This window comes from Pelobates fuscus, chromosome 5 (genome assembly GCF_036172605.1).
Source record: "Pelobates fuscus isolate aPelFus1 chromosome 5, aPelFus1.pri, whole genome shotgun sequence".
Lineage (NCBI taxonomy): Eukaryota > Metazoa > Chordata > Amphibia > Anura > Pelobatidae > Pelobates > Pelobates fuscus.
This window is the reverse complement of record NC_086321.1, coordinates 268,435,179-268,458,586: the sequence shown is the minus strand read 5'-3', so window position 1 is coordinate 268,458,586 and position 23,408 is coordinate 268,435,179. Positions and strand designations below refer to the sequence as shown.

The 23,408-nt window shown below is 39.3% G+C and overlaps 1 protein-coding gene across 1 annotated transcript in view; it reads right to left on the bottom strand.

Annotated features, from left to right (window-relative positions):
• Positions 1–23,408, bottom strand: part of LOC134612809 (stimulated by retinoic acid gene 6 protein-like) — a 218,338-nt gene that overhangs the window by 112,283 nt on the left and 82,647 nt on the right. The window contains exons 5-7 of the mRNA XM_063457254.1: positions 21,712–21,842; positions 15,861–15,981; positions 1,713–1,758 (exon numbers count right to left, since the gene is read on the bottom strand). Coding sequence (XP_063313324.1) covers positions 1,713–1,758; positions 15,861–15,981; positions 21,712–21,842 — 298 coding nt within the window. The remainder of the gene's footprint in view (positions 1–1,712; positions 1,759–15,860; positions 15,982–21,711; positions 21,843–23,408) is intronic.

Genomic DNA, 23,408 nt, shown 5'->3' with positions numbered 1-23,408 from the left:
AAACATGAAATGAATATTTAAATTGTAACTTTATCACACTATGCTGCATTTTATGTTTATATTTTTGTGATACAAGCTGAATCCCTGGTCGATTTGTGTTTTGCAATAACAGTTAATAAGAGCAGATTTTGTTCTATACCATTTGAAATACACAGATATTGATTAAATTATTCAACGGTAAACACTCTGATTTAATAGCTTAATTTCTATTTACTCATATTTGGAGAACAACTATTTATTAAACTAAAACAACAACGTTATATTGCATACATATTTTTGACTTTCCTCAACTCCTTAAGGATGGAGGCACATGTACAAGTTCTGATCAAAATAAAACCTGGAATTTGACAGACAGTCCTCCCCGTCGTGGTTGCCAAGCAAGTTAAGGGACCAAACAGTTATGGGACCGTTAAATATCAATGTTTATCAAGTGAAGTGGTTAAACAAAATATCTTTCAAATTTAAACTGCATTGGTTGGCCTTCTTGCCTGGGTCCTCGCTGGATGCTAAGCCTTCTCTGATGCACATATGGCTTCTGCAGAGCAGCAGAGAATTAGCATCAGTCAGCTTGATGGAGATACATCTCTGACAGCAATATAAAATATCTCAGTATGTGCAGTGCTTCATATTGAACACTGCACATATACAGGGCTATTCACTTAAGTGAGAATTCAAAATGAAATATCAAAGTTAAGGCCAGAGTAGCTGAAATGAAAACATAGCTGACTTAGAGGATTTTCCAGTTTGTCTCTTTTGATATTAATTTGAAATTCACTTTGAATTCACCTTGAATTCTCCCTTTAGTGAATAACCCCGACAGACGCCAAGCACCATGACCTCTTCACATCACTGAAATGGTTATTGTGATTGGAGTAACCCTTTAAGGTAAGGAGTTAATTGTGCGTACATAGATTTTCAGAATAACAATGGGAATAAAGTGTTTTGCTTAACGTTGCATGTTTATTTTTTAACATTTTTGCTGTGAAAATTACATGTTATCTCTGTTCATTGTTCATTTACTTCTGAAGATGAGGTTTGTAGGAGCAAAAGCAAACTGGCAAATGAGTAATTGAAATCCTCCTATTTACATCTAGAATTATACAGCTTTAATGCAAATTAAGACAATATACATGTTAATTTGTCAAAAATGTTTTGCCCAAAATAGTATATGTTGGAATTAGATTGGAATCTCATTTTGGCAGGGCCCTCTTTACCTAGTTTTCCCATATGTTAAATTTGTTAGTTAGAATTAAAGGTTTGTCATGTTTACCTATTGTATAGCGCACATGTTAACGCTATATAAATAATTGTTATTATGAGTTTAGTTCTTTTGTCTTTGTCACATATTCCTTCTTTGTGGTATTCTGGACAGCTGATGGGCATAATGTTTGGCAGAGTACATTACCATTTCACTGGCATCATTATTTATACCATCTTATCTAATCTGTAATTAAGCCCCGAAGTATATTCTGTTTTCTCTTATATTTATTCCACATCTGCTCTTGGCTCTTTAGGCAGGGGTGATGCCCAGTGGACCGCACTGTGGAATACTTTATACAAGAAGATGGGATTGCGTAGTTTGAATATATAGAGGCAAAGCAGAGAACTGCATAACACACAATAGCACAACCATGTAATGGTTCAGAAAGGAAAATAAACAAAGTAAACTCACATCCACTCTAAAAATATTACTGAAGGATTACAATACTTACGGTGCTATGAGGGCAAATGATAACGTCTGCCAGTTGGACTGCAAACCTGCAAAAAAAGATTCTTATAATCAATGAATTGTGCAGTGATATAAGTGACTGTCATGTGATCTACAGACACAAATGAAATTAATTGGTGAATGACTGGGAATTAGACAGCCTTTCTTGCTTAAAAAACATGCCTACGGGATTCTATAGTGTAAGGATAGTTGTATTCCTTACACTATAGTTCCCTTTAGCCCTCCCCTCCCTTGTGGCCGCCTTGGTATTGAAAGATTTAAAAACCCTTTTAACACTTAACCAATTCCAGCACCAATCTGCCTCAGTGCTGGGTCAGCAATCCACCTGCTCCAATGCCCTCTGATGGGGTGGGCCTAATACGCATTCCTCATGAACGCATTAGGCCCTCCCCATAGGAAAGCATTTATCACCAAATTTTGTCAACACCTGATGGACAAAATCCGGTGAAAATGGCCAAATTATCACCGCCATGGGAATTCTAAAACCAAATATGATAATTATTCAGCAACATCTGTACAAATTGGCATGCAGTGTTCAGATTAAAATCAGATCTTTTTGCTTCACTTGAATAATAAAATGACTTAATTATGTAAAAATATTATATAAATATATTTGTAGAATTTTAAATATATAAGTATATATATACATAAATATACTTATATATTTAAAATTCTACAAATATATTTATATAATATTTTTACATAATTAAGTCATTTTATTAATTTCAATCTGAGGGACCTGCCCGACAACCCAGGCAGAAAGTCCAGATAATTTTGCTCACAAGTCCTATATTTAACCCTGTAACTTTCCAGGACACCATAAAACCTGTATGGTACGGTTTTACTCTGGAGACTTCGATGAACACAAATATTAGTGTTTAAAAAGAGTAAAATATATCACAACGATGATATCGTCAGTAAAAATGCATTTTTTTGCATTTTTCACACACAATCTGTACTCACTGACGATATAATTGTTGTGATACATTTTACTATTTTTAAACACTAATATTTGTGTTCAAAGAAGTCTCCCAAGTATAACAGTACACCACATGTCCATGTTTCATGGTGCTTTCAAAAGTTACTGAGTCAAATATAAAGCTTGAATTTCCTTTTTTTCACATTGAAATTTGCCAGATTAGTTATGCATATATATATATATATATATATATATATATATATATATATATATATATATTTTATAACGTCATTCTAAATGTATTTAATATATATGTATATATACAGTTAGAACAAATTAAACTGGTATATAATTTTTTTTATTTATTGATTATTTTATATATCTATATATATATATAATTAACATCATTCTAAGTGTATTTTAATATTAATATATATATATACATATATTAATATTAAAAAAAACACTTTTATTAATGATGTGTGTATGTGTATATAAAGTACTTAGATCGTATATATATATATATATATATATATATATATATGATCTATATAAAGTACTTAGATCATATATATATATATATATATATATATATATATATATGATCTAAGTACTTTTTATTTAATTTAAAAACTGTTTAATAACTTTTACAAACTTTTTAAAACTTTTTACAGGCATGAGGAGGACTGCCTGATAGTTCAGGCAGGCACCTGCAGGCACTTCATAAGCCTGCAATTCCGGCCATGTGATCGTGAGGACCCCGCGATGACATGGCCGGGGGGTGCAGATTGGGCAGAGGGGGTCTGCCTGAGCTCCCAGGCAGACCCCAGGATCATGACCGCCGGCATGGGAATGGCGGGGTCATGGTAAGTTTCATATGTAACTATGTAAGCTGTAAGGACGTCGGGGACATTCTATGCCGCTCGCCGGCGTTTAGGACTGCCCCAAAAAGGACGGCATAGAACGCCCACCGTCCTTAAGGGGTTAATTACATTTTTGTTTAACATTTTCAAAACTACATAATAAGACATTTGCACAACACAATTATTAGATAATAAAATTGCAGCATATGTAGCCAATATATGTGCTATGCAATATCGTAAAAAAAGTAAAACAAAAGAAATGGAAAAAGAAAGAAATAAAACAGCAATATAAGAAGAACCATGTATGTCAATCAAGAAAGAGAGAGAGAGGTCTGTCCCTGTATTATATAGAAAAGATCCATAAATTACTTTATTGAATGAAACTAAAAACACACACTTACAAATACTAGATCGCTAGTCACTTCTGCCACAATAATGGATAACTGAGGCAGAAAAAATGACTAAAACTAAAAGTACTAAGTGAGGAATATATACAAACGGGAAGTGAGTGAACAAAACATAAATGGACAAATACAGGGCAAAAACCCAGTAGGAGGTTAAGTAGATGCGTCCCCAAAATGGTAGCTGCACAATGCACACGATACAGTTGCAATAAATTGGCTGAATAGCAAGATCGTTATGTATCGGTGCAGTGTAACAAAATCTATTAAGGTACAGAAATAGATTCAATATAAACAGCACACCAAATGCTGCCCTGACGTATGTAAGGCTAGTATAACGTCCTGTATGATAGCAGAAAGATATAAATATAGATATGAACAGCTTTCCTGGTTAATGCCCCTAAAAAAGAGACCAGATCTAGTACCCTTCTTTAGAAACCCTGCTTAACCCCTTAAGGACCAAACTTCTGGAATAAAAGGGAATCATGACATGTCACACATCTCATGTGTCCTTAAGGGGTTAAAGGATAGACTACATGGGGTCCCTAACGATGTAGCAGAAGGTGTAGCCGTTAGCCAACACACTAATGGTGGTAGATAACAATAATCTAGGTAGAAATCCTAAACTGTGCATTCAAGGGCACCTGTCTCTAGAGAATAAATGAATAAACTGGCTAACTACTCTGAAAGCTAGCTATATTAGCACTAGGACCAAGTACTAGTCGTAACAACTGCCCTAATCTGTGCCTTCGTGGGCACCTAACGGTACTTGTTACAGAGCTATACTGGTACACTGGATCTGGTCGAATAGTCTATTATAATAGATCTAATAAAATAGTCCGTAAGAAGGTCCTGGGTATAGCGATAATAGCTAAAGGGTATGCGTGTAAGGTAGCACAAAAATTACAAGAAATAGCACCGAACAGGACCAAATGTCGAGAGCCCCAACGCGCGTTTCGCCGAACAAAGGCTCATCAGGGGGAACTGACTCCCCGAACAAGGTGAGTTTAAATAACCTGCTTCTATATAATACAGGGACAGACCTCTGTCTCTCTTTCTTGCATTTATCAACCTAGGGTTATCCCCTTATCTGTTCCTCATTATTTTTCTATCTTATACTTATATAGGGCCCACTCTCTATTAAATATATGTCAATCATGATCACTAAATCACCATTAAATAATTTTTATCACTAAAAATTTAAGAATAACTACATCATGTGGAAAGACATTTTTTTAACAAATTGATCTTACTACCAATCCATTTTATTCATTTATTAAAGAGGATTCTACTACCCCATGAAATCTATGTTTTTAAATCATTGAATATTCTTTTTAATCGGATAATGAAGGGGAAAGAGATCAAAAATAGAAGGCATCAGTGAGTGTATAAAACTATATATAATTTTTTTTTTAAATATATTAACGATCTTATACTGTAAATTTATCATATCCCCCAGTATCTAAGCCAAGGGAGCCACATATCCAAATCATTCTCATTTTTACCCAGAACAGCAGAGCAGAGCATGTGTTCCGTTTCACAAGTAATTTCAACCTTGGCTATCCACTGATCCATTGTAGGCACCTTAGTTTGCCTCCAATAGACTGGGAGATGTGCATTTGCCTCCCCCAATATTAGCCATAGCAATATTTGTTTATGGGTATCCAAGAATGTACATGGCAAACCCAGAAGCACCTGTGATGGTGTGAGCGAGACATTGAAAGGAGCACCTCTCTGATCAAATGAATAACTTGCAACCAATAGTCTGTATATGTTTAAAAAACCACTAGATGTGTTCAGTGTTGCCTGTTCCCTCCACACATCTCTAACACTGATCACTATAGAGTGGTTTAAAAGCATGAATATTCACAGGGGTTCTATACAACCGTTCTATGCATTTGCTTTATTTTTGCTACTCTTACTGAGGCCTCCAATGCTTTATAGAAACATAGAATGTGACGGCAGATAAGAACCATTCAGCCCATCTAGTCTGCCCAATTTTTTAAATACTTTCATTAGTCCCTGGCCTTATCTTATAGTTAGGATAGCCTTATGCCTATCCCATGCATGCTTAAACTCCTTTACAGTCTTAACCTCTACCACTTCAGCTGGAAGGCTAGTCCATGCATCCACTGCCCTCTCAGTAAAGTAATACCCAACCTCAAATGTATTGGTAGTACTTGCATTTTTGAGCTATTACTCCTTTTGTAAGAGATCTCTCCATATTCTTTCAGAAGGTCCTTTAATGGTGGCAGTTGCCTTTGAGGTTAAGAGCAAGAGGACATCGTCTGCAAACAGAGTGATCTTTTGAACACCTACAGGTGATACTCGAAACATTAGAATATCGTGCAAAAGTTCATTTATTTCAGTAATGCAACTAAATGGGGAAACTAACATATGAGATAGACGCATTACATGCAAAGCAAGATTCCCACTCTAGTCAGCTAAGTACGCCATAACACCTGCAAAGGGTCTATGAGCCTTTAAATGGTCTCTCAGTCTGGTTCAGTAGGAATCACAATCATGGGGAAGACTGCTGGACTGCTGACCTGACAGTTGTGCAGAAAACCATCATTGACACCCTCCATAAGGAGGGAAAGCCTCAAAATCACGCCTTGAACTATCTTGCTTTGCATGTAATGCGTCAATCTCATAAATTAGTTTCCCCTTTTACATTGCATTACTGAAATAAATGAACTTTTGCACGATATTCAAATTTTTCGAGTATCACCTGTATATTAGTTGTGAGACCAGTTATTATAGTAGCTTGTTGGATTTTTTCACCAGTGGCTCCAGTACCAGAATGAACATTAACAGTGATAAGGGGCACCCGTGTCCCGTCCCGTTGGAAATGGAAAATTTCCTGGACAGGAATCCGGTCAACATGACTCTTGGGGAGGGTGCTGAATATAAGGAGAGGACACTACCCCTGAACTTGAAGGTGGTTAAAGGCCTTTTCTGCTTCTAGAGCCATGACCAGTCCAGGGATTCTCGTTCTATCCATCAGCTCAAGATGGTCTAGGAATCTTCTCATGTTATCCCCGGCTTGCCTATATGGGAAGAATCCCTCCTGCTCCAGCAAGACTATAGTGATCAGAAGGGGGTTTTAGCCTCTGTGCCATAACTTTTGCAAATAGCTTTGTGTCAGCATTAAGTAGCGATAATGGGCAGAGGTTGGCGCAGCTGGTAGGGGCTTCCCCGGTTTGGGCAAAGTGACTATTGTAGCCTCCAACATTTCCGTTGGTATTTTGCCTGTGTCTAGTATGCTGTAAAATAGGGCCGTAAGGTGGGGTACAAGAAATTCCTCATATTTTGCATAGTAGGGCACCAAGAACCCATCCGGGCCCGGCGCTTTGTATTTAGGGGTGTTTTTTTGTGCCCCCTGACTTCTTATTCCGAGAATGGTCTGTCCATCTCTACTGCCTGATTATTTTGGATCTGTGGTAACCTGATTAATTGTATGAACTGGTCAAAGGGCTGCTGTTTGGGTTGTGTGATTGTGGTATTCTCCTTGAGGTTATAATATTTATCATAAAATGAGGCCAGTTCCTCCACTCTCATTAAGGGGTTACTTAGTCTGGAGCCAACAGATGTCTCCAGATACGACATTTTAGATTGGAAGAAGGATTTTTTTCAGCTGGGCTGCTAGAAGTTTACCTGCCCTGTTGCCATGGGAATAAAAGCGATGCTTCAGTTTCCTTAGGTGCCTCACCGTTATCTGCAATTGCAGATTGTCCTTTCTAAGTTTCTGGAGCTTCGTCTCCAGGCCCCTGTTTGGTGTGAGCTTATGTTGTGCTTCCCCAGCAGCTATGCCTTTGATAAGTTGTTCCCTATCTGAATTATATTTGCATTTGTTCTCCGCTCCCCACCCTATCAGCAGACCACGGATCACCATCCCTACGGCCTACCATCTGCTTGCAATAGAGGTGTGCTCATACAGGTTGTCCAGAAAGTAATGAATTATTGCTTCTCTAATTTTTATCTCTCCCTGTCTATCCTCAAGGAGTGACTCATTGAGACATCACATCCCCCTGCCCCTCATCAGGAATAGACATTTGAATTTTGTGTTGATTGGTGCGTGATACGACCACAAGGTTGGAGCTCTATCTACCTCTTGGAGATTGTCCAGAGACAAGGCATCTACCAGTCACATATCTATCCTGGAGTACCTTGCTTGTGACCTGGAGTAAAAAGTATAATCCTTTCCCTTTGCCTCTGCCAGGTATCGTGTAACCCATGTTCCAGTAGGGGGACCTTAAGCCCTTCGCTCTGGGGCTGCCTGGTTTTTGATAGGCTGCCTTCCCCCGTTGTGTCCATAGTCAGGTCATGGACACGATTGAAGTCCCTGCATATGTACATTGCCCCACTCTGAGTTTTTTAATTTGATTGTCATTTGGAGTATATACATTTGCAAACATCGTTTGCACCCCATTTAGTGAGCCCAGCAATATCAATTATCTGTCTGTATTCTCTGTCCCATTTAAAAACTCAATCTGCATGGAATAATATGCTTATCCCCTTTGTTTTGTTAGGAGCATAAGAATTATATGCTACCGGATATTTAGGTGAGGCAAAAGTGTGCAGGTTTTTTGCCCAAAGTGTGTTTCCTGCAAGCATGCTACTGCTGCCTGTGCTGTGTGTATCTGGTGAAATGCCAATCGCCTCTTATGTGGCGTGTTGAGGCCGTTTACATTAAAGGGGAGTATAGTAAGCTGTTGTGCCAATATATAATATAGTTGTGTGTCTTGTTATGCTCTCCCCCCCCCCCCCCCCCCCCATGAGGTGACCTCTGGGGTGCTGCATCCTCTATTGGGTGTCCTAGCATGTGTTAGATCCATATTTTTACCCTGCACACATGAACATAAGACCATATAACATAAAAAAAAAACAACATATAAACAAAAGTATGTATAATTAACAATGTATTTCAGCATATTTAGGATGTGGTCCCTCTGGATCCCCATCCGATGGTTGTACACCATTTGACTCTGTTAAGTACAACCAAGTAATGGGGGGTTAATGCAGGTGGTGTATAGGGACTAAGGCACTGGTGTGTTGCCTTCCTTGTATTGCCTCTGATACCTTGTAAGGTTACATTTAAATAGTGCCCTTCTAGCGCACGGAGAGGTCTCAGCCCCCATTAGTCTGGGATACTAGAATGTTATTAATAGATCAGTCTAGGGGAATGAGTGGATATATGGACAAATGTTAAAAATGTACTTTTTTTTTCTCCTTATGCCTGTTAGCGGGTGCCTGTTAGCGGGTTTCCCTGGTCTCCTCCTCTCTATGCAGGTCTAAGAGTGCCCCTCACCAATTTGCCAATGCGTGTTTCCCCTTTAAGCTTAACCTACATGTCCCACTGTTTGCTGGGCATTTATCTACTCACAGACCGCTCAAATCTTGCAGTTTTCTCGCCACAGGCTTTTGGAAGAGCCTGCTTGCCAGCATCCTGCCCCAGGACTATGGCCCCCTGCAATAGACCTGGATACAAGACTTTAAAAAGGCTCTGTTCGTGCAATTGGGATTATATGGTTTGGTTCCCGAACAGCATGGGCTCCAAACCAGCAGACGGCACGTCAAGGTTTTATAAAAAATAAAATAAAATGCAACAATGGTAACAGTAAAAAGAAGGAAAAAAAACGTAGAGAACGTTGCGGGACACGTTTTTTGAAGAGTGGCCAGGTTGGATTTGGTTATCTGGACCACTAAGGCTTGAAATAAAAACAGTATTTTAGGCAACACATTCATTTTTACAGAGTGGATCCTGCCTATCCAAGAGACTGGTTTGTCAACCCACCCCTTCATATCCTCAATGAGGGTCCTTACCATTGGAACATAATTGTGTTGGTAAAGATAGGCAGAATCCGCCATCAGTCAAACACCCAAATACTTAATATGATGATGAGCTATATGGATGTGATAAGCAGGGACGTTTTAGCCGCGAGGCAAACAAGGCATTTGCCTTGGGCGGCTTTTTCCAGGGGGCAGCAAAAAACGCCACCCCCAAATGCCCAGGGCAAATGCCTTGTTAACCTTGCGGCTAACTGATATTCTGGGCTGCTGGGCGGGTGGGCAGCTGGCGAGGGAGCACTTCCTCTGAGCTGTCTGCTCAGCTCCCTTGCGCCCTGCAGAGTGAGGCTGGGAGCCGGAATATGACGTCATCTTCCGGCTCCCAGCCTCACTCTGCAGGCGGCGCGCGAGGGAGCTGAGCAGACCGCTCAGAGGAAGTGCTCCCTCGCCAGCCACCCACCAGCCCAGCCCAGTATGTAAGCATAGCAGCCACTGGACCACCAGGGAGAAAGAGACCCCCCCCAGCATTCCCAAAGGTAAGGAGGCTTGGGGGGGGGAGGTAAAATAAAAAAATATATATATATGTTAATGTTAGTGTGTGTGTGTCTGACTGTGTGTGTGTCTGTTAATGTGTGTCTGTTAGTGTGTGTGTGTGTGTGTGTGTCTGACTGTGTGTGTGACTGTGTGTGTGTCTGTTAATGTGTGTCTGTTAGTGTGTGTGTGTGTGTCTGTGTGTGTTTGCCTGTTAGTGTGTGTGTGTGTATCTGACTGTGTGTGTGTGTGTGTTTGTCTGACTGTGTGTGTGTGTCTGTTAATGTGTGTCTGTTAGTGTGTGTCTGTTAGTGTGTGTGTGTGTCTGACTGTGTGTGTTTGCCTGCTAGTGTGAGTGTGTGTGTCTGTTAGTGAGTGTGTGTGTGTATCTGACTGTGTGTGTGTCTGTTAGTGTGTGTGTGTGTGTGTGTGTGTGTCTGACTGTGTGTGTGTTTGCCTGTTTGTGAGTGTGTGTGTCTGTTAGTGTGTGTTAGTGTGTGTCTGACTTTGTGTGTGTCTCTGTCTGTGTGTGTGTTTGCCTTGCAGTGTGAGTGTGTATGTCTGCTAGTGAGTGAGTGTGTGTCTGCTAGTGAGTGTGTGTCTGTTAGTGTGTGTTAGTGTGAGTGTGTTTGCCTGTAAGTGTGTGTGTCTGTTAGTGAGTGTGTGTTTCTGTTAGCTAGTGTATGTGTATCTGTCAGTGAATGTGTGTGTGTGTGTGTGTATTTAGAAGGCGTGACGGGGAAGGGTTGGGTAGGGGTGGCGTGGGGGGGGAGAGGGGCGCCTGAGTTTTGTCCTGCCTAGGGCAGCACAAAACCAGGATACACCACTGGTGATAAGTCTGGCTAATGTGCGCCATGTAAACTGCCAACAAGTCTAAAGGGAGGGCACTTGACTTGTACATGTTCACTTTATATCCTGCTAATGCGCTGTAGGTCTCCAGTACTTCTGTCATAGCTGCAATAGATTCCCTAGTGCGTGTTAAGGTTAACAACACATCATCAGCAAATCCCGAGACTACAAATTGCTGGCCTCCAACCGTTACCCCCCGTATGTCCGGGTTGGATCTAATGGCTTGTAAAAGTGGCTCCAGAAAAAGGACAAACAGCATTGGCAACAAGGGGCACCCCTGTCTGGTGCCATTACTAAGCTTAAACGGTGTATCCCACACCCCAGATATCCGGCTCTGCGCCCTAACATTGGTGTACATAGCCCGAATTGCTACGATAAATGGATCAGGGATGCCAATATGCGCACAAAATCCAAACAAATAGGACCACTTGACCCTGTCGAACACCTTCTCGGTGTCGAGGCAACAGGATCAGTGATGATGTGTTGGTGGCTACCTGCCTCCAAATGATATCCACGTTGCATCTGGTATTTTCGAAAAGTTGCCTGCCTGGAATAAACCCCACTTGATCGCATGGATCAAATGCATCAACATGGGGTTCAATCTGTGAGCGCAAATTTTTGCCAAAAATCTTGAATAATTTAAAGAACATGGCTACAAGCAAACCGTCCCCTCATAGTCCGAAGCATTGCAGCTACATCACCACCCACTTCCTCAGTGACCCCCAGCAGGGAAAGGGATAAGAAAGGAAGAACAGAGAGAGTATAGAAAAAATAGTGGAAAAAAAAAGAATAAACAAGAAAACTGTAATAATATGTACAGTAAAATCCTGGTCTTACCAACAGCCAGGCGTGGGTGGGGTACATATCCCAGCCACTCCCGAACGCCATCAGCGCTCTGGAGGCGTCGGGACATAGACCAACACAACAGTTCACCACGACAGTGCCAACACATAAACCATTTGTTACACGACATCATACACGTATATTTACGGATATAGCAAAAACACATCCCTAGACCTAAGTAAGGCACCAAGCCAACCCTTCCAGGAGAAGACAGTGGTCCCCTCCACCTGCAGACTTCGGTAGGAGCCCACATACAAGGCGGAGGTAGTGGCCCCCACAAGCCCCATGCCTGTGCCCCCCTCTGATCCTTCCCCCCCATAACTCACAAGAAGGTCAGTTGTAGGCCACTGAACCCCTAAGATTACATCTACAAGATACAAGGAAGCTCTAGAAAGCAAAGAAGGCTAAAACCATTTTCATAATTGTAAGCTGACCCCCTACCACGCCCTCAGTGGGCACAACCAGTACCTACCTAATTAGAATAAAACAGGCAGGAGGACAGGATCTGATGTGACCGACCCATAGGTTTGTGGGAAAGTGACCCAGTTGTTAGAGCAGGGCCTCCATAGCCAAGTGAGAAAGGTGACAACAGCAGTGCCTCTGGAAAGCACAGGTTATATGCCAGTGACAAGGCAGGGACAGTCGTGGAGGTCATCGCTATATCAGGGGCAGGGCGGAACCAAGTTGGAGAGTGTCCCCTAAGTATAACATGTTCCCTTCCCATATAAGCAAAAATTGGCGAGCATACAATCCGCCACATCAAGCAGTAAAAAGGCAAAACGTAGAGACATGTGCCCTAAGAAAACAAAACCTCAACCCCTCCCCCTACCGATTTAATAATTACATCTCTGGGCATCTTATTGTCTGCTTTTGGCGTCAAGCGCCCGATGAGCCCTCTATGTGCCACATGTGTTACAGCACATTCGGCTGGAGTGGCTTGCAGATGGCATTCACCACTTCGATTAAGGGGCCCTCCCCCTCCTGTTCGGGGAGGCCCCGCTTGCAAAGATTGTTCCACCAAGAGTGGTTCGCTAAATCTTCGAGGGCAGCTTCAGCCGACGCCAGCCTGGTAGTGAGATTGTTAATCTGAGCAGCAGCTGCAATGTGGGCCACAGCCATGAACTCCACCCGTTGCTTTAACAACTCTGTTCTCACTCCCAAGGCCTGGATCTCGGATTTAACCTTGTTGGTGGCCCTGGTATCTCAGTGGTGAGGTAAGTGTGGACTTCTGATAGTGTAGCCAATATCTGCGACATATCAGTCACTGGAATGTCTGGTGCAGCACTACTCTAAGTGCTGGAAGATGAACCTGTCGCCCACGGACTCGCCTGAGCACCATCTTGGGATTCAGCCCACATGGCCATGATGCCGAGAATAGATACGAGACCATAGTGCACTGCTCCGGCTGCCGCCTGGGCTGTTTCTTCTGGGCCTTCTTCTCCATACTACGTCTCCCAGGTCAGGTGACGTCTCCCAGGTCAGGTAACTGCAAAATCCGTAAAATCCACACTTATATTAGCTGTTTGCCTCATGGTCCTCATGGAGCTTTACTTGGACGTGTCCAGCTCGCTCCGACCACAGACTACGTCCCCCACAATCAAAGGTTTTATGTGGAAGTAAGGACTCTGCTTTTCCCTTGTGAGACACCTCCTTAACACCTAAGCAAGGTTCAGGTATTTCTGTAGACAAAGGTAACATAGCAGGAACTTTTATTAGGAGAACGGGTTTCACTTATCCCTGAATTCAATCTTTACTCCAGGATATAACTTCTTATTTCTCCCAATTAATAGAGGGATTGCGTTGCTGTTACAAGGGGAACCCTAATATTGCTTGAAAAGCTGGAGAAGATATTAACTGTAGTACAATTATTTCTTAATGCAATAGCCCAATATTCATTTGCAAAGCTGCTGTTTTGTGTGAAATCATATGTATCTGAAGTGGTCTACCATCTATGGCCTTAACGTCTATTCATTAACTGTAAAAGAACAAAATTACTACTGGCAAAGGTTAGATCTAAAAAATGTACAGCTGCCCCTGAGTCTAACATTGCCACAGTATGAAGTTCCATCTTCTCCCAAATTAAGGTGATGGGAACAAGAAGCCTATGATCTGTGTCTTGATTCTTGGATGACATAATAGAAACACCCAAGGTCTTTCCTCGAGGGGGACTTAGGTCTAGGAGGTTTTTGGCCTACTAGGACAAGTTAAGTGAAAATGTCCCTTCTTCCCACAACATATACATAACCCCTCTCCTTGTCTATACTGTTTCTCTGCTTTGATTAACCTGGTTACTCCTAATAGCATAGGTTCTGGCAGAGCTAAGGCCATAGAGTCTGCAGTGTTGAATGATGGAGCTTATCTGATGGAAGCTCCCCTAGGTCTTTCCCTAGTATTTTGTTTATGGCATTCATCTATACAAGACATATAAGAAACCAGATCTTCCAGGTTTTCAGGTAGATCTCTCGAGGCAACTTTATTTAGAATATTGTCAGAAAAGCCATTTAAGAAGATGTTAGGAATAATACACTTTGCCTATATTTACCCAAGGCTTAAACTACAGATGACCAGATGGCCAGTCTGTTTAAAATTGGCTACCTTGGAGTATGTCAGCTATTTGAAATAATATACTTTATCTATATCCAATGCTTATTGAATATACCCCATAGACAAGAGCTGTAGAACATCGTGTAAAAAGTAACAGGTGTTATATCCTGTATGTTTCTGCTGTTGGCCTTATTTCCTGTTGTTCTCCCTTTGATCATAACTACATAGTAATGTGTAATTTAGAACTGCGTAGTAACGCTTAGTGCGTATGCATATTAATTTTAACTGCGTAGTTATAGTGAAACTTAGCTTTCCTCACTATCAGAAGACATCCACAAATGCCTGATTATTCCATCAAATGTCTGCTGCTAAGGACCTGCATTCTAAGGCATATTCAACTAAGGAGAAGAAGAGATCTGGCAGCATTTGCTTCTCTACTAGGAGGATCAAACGTCCTCCTAAAAGCATCAATAAAAGCAGTATAATTACAGACCAGAAGGTTATCAGTCTCCCATAGGAGATTAGCCCAATTCAACACCTTATCAATCAATAAAGTTATAAAGGTTATCAGTGGGATAGGCTGGGCTGTAACTCAAAATGTGTACTTAAACACAAAAATAAACTCAGACTCCCACTACTCCTGGGCAGCAGCACCTAAGAGGTTTGCCTTGATGTGGCAGGTGGTACCAAAAATCGAGTTATTTAAATATGCAATTTGGGATAGTGTGCAAGTAACTCTTCTTTGGTTTTTACAAAATGTATACTTATCTGGTTTTTAAAAATCACGATAAGTATCAGGCACCTTAGCATAAAGGTGAAGTTACATGTGAAGTGGATTCATAAGGGGATGCCTCTAACCCAGTCAAGATAAGATTGACTGGAGATAATTGTCTTTCTAACTGCAGAGTTGCTGCATGTGTCTTCAAAGTCTGCCAGGCAAGGTCAATCTAGTCCATATGATGGTCCATAACTTCAAATTGGGTATCATAAAATGCCCTTTGGGAGCCTACACCTACAGGGTCCATATGGCCCTGTTGGAATGTCACGAATACTGACCCAACACGCAGTGTATAAATGACAATTAAAAATAAATGTATATCGGACCTTAGAGCTTTAAGTTAGGGGAGCAGAGATTGGTCAAGAACAAGCCAGAGTCAGGGAAATCAGAAATCAGGCAAGTGAGGTATATTAGCTGAGACAAAGGAGTAGAGAAAGCCAAAAATAAACCAGAAATACACAGATAGCTATAACGTGCTATTGGGAACCACAACAGGGCAATGATCAAAACTTTTCTAACTGAAGGTTTATATATCTGTAAAGAACTCTTCGTTGGTGTTCCAATATGCAAATACACTGCCCAGTTTTCCTTAAAAGAATATACATTCACTTACCAAAAGAGCGTATAGAAAAATCCTATGACAGATCCAAATATTTTATTATCTGTGTTAAAACAGGCAAAAATAGGGAAATAGGATAGTCCAACTTCTATTGCTCCAGCTAAAAGGGCAAGTCCTATAAGAAAAAAAAAACTACCTGTGAATAATATTTTATACATACTATATAATACATGTTTAAGAAAAACAGTCACTTCTCTGAAAGAGGGACAAATCCTCATTCCTTCACCCCAGTAAAAGTTATTGAAGCACAAACAGGGATGAGCAGTGCAGAAGGAGGTAAGTATAAAACGCACTTACCGCTACAGAACTTTCATGTCTGAGGTGACATCAGTGTTCCATAATACTCATGCACACTCTGGTTTCTGATGGGATTGTGACATACAACATATGTGCATCTAGACATCCCCACTATAGTACCAGAAGTGAAAATTGTCCCTTATTGCCAGACATGTGGAATTTATATCGCCTGATTCCTGGGACATGCAGTTCCAGGTTAAAGGTTGGACGCTTTTTCTTTTTAACTTTTAGTCCTTGTGAGGGCAAGTGACTGGGCTGCCTGGGAAGAACAGATCTTCCCAGCATCATGTTTACACCTCTGGCAGGTGCACACCTCAAAAATGTCCCCCCCGTGATTCAGCACTCTTTAGTGAGTCAGAGTGCAGCTTCCTAGCATGAACTCTGACTCAATGAGCAACAGACCACAATAGGGCACCTTTGAAAATGCAAACCTCATGCTCCCACGGTAGACCACCAATATACAAGATTAGGATCAACGAGACCATCTGGGATCCAGAACCCACCACTGGAGCACCAGGGATCAAGGACCCAACACTGGATTACCAAGGATCCAATAACCTCACTAAACTCCATGAGGTGGAGGTCACAGCTGCATAACAATACACATTATATAACCGGCACACACAACAGACATACACACAGTGCACACAGCCAGCACACACCACATACACATTACATAGGGCCAGTCCACACACTACAAATAGCCAGCACACAGTACTTACACCCAGCACACATTCAACAAAGCCAGCACACACCATACACAATACACAATTCCAACAAACATTACATGCAATACATAGAGCCAGTATACAGCACACACATTACATCAGGTCTTGACAAATTTGCTTGGAATCTAGGAGCCAGCCTTTTTTTTTTAAGCTAACAACGCATTATTTTAAATGACAAAAATTAAATTCTAAAAGGGACACTATAGTCACCAGAACCACTACAGCTTAACATGGTTCTGGTGTCTATAGCCTGTCCCTGCAGGATTTTCAATGTAAACACTGCCTTTTTAGAGAAGACTGCTGTGAGAACACATTGCATACAGCCATCACACACCACACGCATGTTTCATACCATAAGCACACACCACACATTACATGCAGCCAACACACTCCCCCACACTCCTAATGTGTATCCAGCATGTACACACACTATGGGGGAGGACAGAGCACAAGACACATTTTTGCCAATTAAATCCAAAATGGCAAAATTGAGGCAAAAGTAGCCTTGGATCTACAGTGTGATAGGTAATTGTAGGTATAATATACATTACACTATAAAATGTGTGTTTCTTTAAACTCTAGCATGTTCCTTTTAATAAATGACCTCTTATTCAGTTTCATAAGATGTGCAAAAGATATTTTTAGGACGCCATCTTCTCCTTACATTTTAGTCCAAATATAGATTAAAGATGTCTATGTCAGTTTAACCTCAAGATGTATAATTAACCCATAAATTATCTGTAGTAATGTAGACATGTTATAATATATATGTCTGCTTGACCAATGCTGGGCAAGACTTACTGATCTTTGTCTGGAAGATACATATACTGAGAGATTACCTGTATAAACAGGAAGGGTATGCTATACTAATACTTTTATATTGCAAGCATATATTCATTCAATTCTATATACTCTGCCTTATAACATAAAAATTGATTATTTGATTTGTATATGTCTATATTTTTTTTATATATTCATTTATATCCAAAATAATATTTTAAAAAGAGACAGATGGTTATTGCTTTTAATTCCTTATTTTATTGTATTCTTATTTGTATTATTGTATTTGTATTATGGTATTTTTAAATATTTTAAATAGAGATATTTGTCTTAATATCTGTGTGGTCAGGCCTGCTAAATTCTATGCTTTTGACTATAGTGGGAAATAGGGGTCTTAGCGGTTACAAATTCAGATTTAATTTGATAAAATGCAGAGTGCAGTGAATAATGTCTAGGAATAAGCAAAGTCTTTAACCCCTTAAGGACCAAACTTCTGGAATAAAAGGGAATCATGACATGTCACACATGTCATGTGTCCTTAAGGGGTTAAACTTTTTTATGTAATAAATAGATAAGTAGGGATGCAGAACAAAAGATGGACACTTCTAAGGTGCAGATATAAAAATATATATACAACCTTATGATAGCGAAGTAGGCGATATCTATATAAAAATAAATAAATCGCACATAGTGTATTATAGGATAAACATAGAGGACACGCAGGATGATAATATAGAACTCACAAGATTGCAGTAATAATCAAGCCCATCATCTCAGTCATACTTTTTATTAGTATAAGTACCAGTAAAATCATGTGTGGTTCTTTTTTGGAATTTACAGGTGGAACATTTCCCACAACTATAGAAACCTTTTAAATCAAATAGATGGGTGTCAACCTATTTTGTGCGCAATAAACTAGGTGCTAGATGGTTTTTTAGATTTTCTGCCTTTTTATATATCACCATTGGCTTTTCTGGGATCACTTTTCCTAATATGTCATCTTTCCTCAATATATGCCCGTGTCTTTTTAGAATTGTTTCCATTTTTCTGGCCTGGAAATTAAACCTGGTAATGAAAGCATATTCAAATCTATTGTTAGTTTTCTTTTTTTAAAAAACACCATGATTTTTCCATAAAGATTGTCTTTCTAAACTTTTTATTTGTTACTCATCCTGATTCATTTTATTTAGTTTACATTACGGTCCGTGGCTCACGAATGTCCCTAAGGGCTAAATGATGCGTCTAAGACGTAATTGTACAGATTTATCAACATTTGAGGAACAAAATCAGATTATCAAAAAAAGATACCATGAAAAAGGTTATGATTTAAATAAAATGAATCAGGATGAGGAACAAATAAAAAGTTTAGAAAGACAATCTTTATGGAAAAATCATGGTGTTTTTCAAAAAAAGAAAACTAACAATAGATTTGAATATGCTTTCATTACCAGGTTTAATTCCCAGGCCAGAAAAATGGAAACAATTCTAAAAAGACACGGGCATATATTGAGGAAAGATGACATATTAGGAAAAGTGATCCCAGAAAAGCCAATGGTGATATATAAAAAGGCAGGAAATCTAAAAAACCATCTAGCACCTAGTTTATTGCGCACAAAAAAGGTTGACACCCATCTATTTGATTTAAAAGGTTTCTATAGTTGTGGGAAATGTTCCACCTGTAAATTCCAAAAAAGAACCACACATGATTTTACTGGTACTTATACTAATAAAAAGTATGAGATAAAAAAGTTTATCCAATGTTCTACCACGTTTGCTATTTACCTTTTACAATGTGGTTGTGGTGCACAATATGTGGGACGAACAACACGCAAACTACATACTAGATTGGCGGAACATTTTTATAATATCCGTACCAACAAAACGGAACACAGTGTTCCTAAACACTGTAACACTTGCCCGTCTTTTTCATGGGAGAACTTCATGGCTATCGGGATAGATAGAGCAGAAAAAAATTGGAGAGGAGGTAATAGATCTATATTATTGAACAAAAAGGAAGCACAGTGGATTTATAATTTGGGCACCCTCAAACAGGGCCTAAATATGGATATAGATCTTACAGGACTAATTTAAGTTTTTCCTAATATACAACTTGTAGGCTTTTCTTTTCTTTTTCCTTCTTCTCCACTCTCCTTGTTCTTCTCTTTGTATACACAATATATATAATTTTGCAAAAAAATGTGTATTTTTGGTTTTAATTTCTGTTTTTTAAGTTTCAGAAATATCTTTGGAGCAAGAATTTTCATATTTATTCATTATTCATTTTTCATTTTTATTCCTATTGGAGTGCTAATATATATCTGTATTGGAGTGTCCATATTTATGTTTATATTTAATTTTATACATTGGTTTTACATTTATATCAGATTGTCTGTTTAAGAATAGCATTATGATATAAATTTGCATATTATAGATGTTAAAAGGTGTCCCATAATTACTGGATATATATATATAAACTTTTTCATTCTTTATTAACAGCCATATATCTTTCCACTATGGGACATCTTATTGTAACTATGTAAAGGGATTTTTCTATGTTCCGTTTTTTTCTATGTTCCGATTTTTTTCCGCTTGTGCGTTCCAATATGGAACGCATAGAAGGGTTTCATCGCCGAACCGGAACCGGAAGTGACGCCGGGCGGATGTAGTGCGTTCCAGGCTGAAACGCACACGACGGAGGATTCATACAGGTGAAGCACATTCCAGTAGCTTTGGCGGCATATTTAAATGGCGACCTGTGGAACAGAAAAACAGAATCCCTGAGGAAGTCATCTAGACGAAACGCGTCGGATTATACTATTTGGGGGACTTACTTTGTATGCTGTCGTTACCACCTTGGAGTGGATTACATGCTTTTTTATTTGGACCCTGTTGTAAGTGCATTGAATAATAAATTCTGTTACATTTTATTTCCATCTGCACTATTATTTGGTCTCTTTTACTTTACAAGGAAAAATAGAAGATTGTGTTTCATATATTCTGAAGATCCCTTCTGACTGAGGATGATGGGCTTGATTATTACTGCAATCTTGTGAGTTCTATATTATCATCCTGCGTGTCCTCTATGTTTATCCTATAATACACTATGTGCGATTTATTTATTTTTATATAGATATCGCCTACTTCGCTATCATAAGGTTGTATATATATTTTTATATCTGCACCTTAGAAGTGTTCATCTTTTGTTCTGCATCCCTACTTATCTATTTATTACATTATTGTTTTTGGTGTTGTAAGAGGGCACACTTCTTAGTAGGTTTGCTGTTTTTTGTATTTTAGTGGTTTGGGTATCTCTATTACTTTAAACTTTTTTAATTTGAAATTATTTTGTGTGAGGACAAGAAGATTGTCATGACAGACAAGTATTGGGATTCCTTGGACAAATAGATTATTATTTTTTATTTACACACCCCTGCTTATTGTACATGCTTTGATTAAATTGTATTATATGCACTGTCTGTTTTAGCTCAGCCTGCCCAAGACTTAGTGTTTAAAAGACGAACACATTGATAACTTTAAGTTCAATATTGGGTTATATGCTACGTTAAGCAGTAAAACAAAGAAATTAAATATCATACACAATTACGTGCACTCCCATTCAGACTAAAATTAATTTCCAAAACATTTTTTAAAACACCAAGTATCGGTGAAAATAATAGGGATTTATTAACAGTATGTACCGGTAACCATATATTGTATATGCCTGTCACAATGCCAATTACCCCTTTTTTGTTATGTTCTACTCTATAAAAACCTAGCAACTGCTCTTACGAGAAATATTAACTTACCTGGGACATCCATTCATGTGGGGTTCTCTGAGCTTCAAGGTTGAAATAGGGTTTGCAATGAAGCACTTGTGACAAGCAGGGATGCAAAACCATCCCTGTTTTTTATTTTTTTACAAAGAAAAAGCCTTTAATTATATGACAGAAGAAGAAATAGATAGGAAATAGAAGAAGTAATAGAAGATAAATTAAATGGGAAAAAAGTAATGACATATATTCAAAACAAAAAAAACATACCTTTTGCCCAGGCAGGGACCCCCGTCGGCAAAAATTCCTTTTTAAATAATACAATAATTGTATTAGCAATAGCTCCAATTGCAAAGCCGTAGGTCCATCGATCATTGAATGCCCCAATAAGATCTAAAGGACTAACAAAACAGGCAGTATTTTAGACAAAACACACTTACAATTCAGATTTTCATGAGGTTTGTGCATGTGTCAGTTGCAACAAATATACAATTTTTTGTATACAGTATTACACAAATTTACATTTACTGTGTTTTGTATACTGTTTCCCTAGGTTGGGGTATTTGGTGCCATTGCTGTATGAAATGTAAATAAACAGATTTCAACAAACACAATAGAGGTGGGACATGGCTGTGACGTACAACAGAAACTGATTTTACATCACTCACACCGGCCACAGTACCAAAACGATGTTCTAGACAAAATATTGTATAGACAAAACAATGCCCCAATTGTGTTGTATTGGAAAATCAACATCAGCAATTAGGTAAAAAAACACTACATTTACTGAGCCAATTGTACACGTGATCAAAACAAAATGTAAACAAAACCTGGAATTTGACTATATGTCTGTTCAACCGTTATTCACCTCTTTCATGTAAAGTGCAGACACACTTATTATATATCATTTTATACAAGAGAAACAGGGCTTTCATTTCACATCAAATATTTAGCTGAAAAAAAGAAATATTAAGGCACACCTGAGTTTCCTCTAAAAGGCAGTCTTTATTTGAAGCAAGGAAGTGCTTAGGTGGGTCCTACACTGACTATTCACCTTGCTTTCTTGAGCTTCTGGCAAAGATATCTCTAATGAGACAGAGAGGGGTATTTTTATAAACCCCTACATGCTTGTTGTTGTTTAGTCGTTAAGTCATGTCCGACTCTCCGTAAACATATGGACCATAGCAGGCCACGTATACCTGTTAGTCACTGCCCCTCTGAGCTCCAACAACTTCATGTTTGTGGCTTCAGTGACCTCAGCTATCCATCTCCGTCTCTGTTTTCTCCTTCTTCGTGTGCCTTCAATCTTTCCCAGCATCAGAGTCTTCTCTAGAGAATCCTGCCTTCATATTATATGACCAAAATATTTGAGCTTCAGTCTCATGATCATAGCTTCCAATGAACAGTTTGTCTTAATTTCCTGTAGTATGGATTTATTGGATCTTCTTGCAATATAAGGGATTCTAAGCAGTTTTCGCCAACACCACAGTTAAAAGGTATCAATTCTGCGACGCTCAGCCTTCTTTATAATCCAGCTCTCACATCCAAATGTTACTACTGGGAATACCATAGTTCTGACTATGTGGACCTTTGTTGATAGTGTAATATGTTTAGTTTTTACCAGCTTGTCCAAGCTTGCCATAGCTTTCCTCCCCAGAAGCAAACGTCTTTTAATTTTATGACTACAGTCACCATCTGAGGAGATCTTGGATCCCAGGAAAATAAAATCTGTCACTGCCTCAATTTCTTCCCCATCTATTTGCCAGGAACTAAGATTACTGTTTGCCATGATCTTAGTCTTTTTAACGTTTAGCAGCAAGCCAGCTTTTGCACTCTCCTCTTTTACCCTCATCAACAGGTCCTTTAGTTCTTCCTCACTTTCATCCATCAGAGTAGTATCATCAGTGTATCTGAGGTTGTTGACATTTCTTTCAGTAATTGATCCCAACTTTGGATTTATCTAGGAG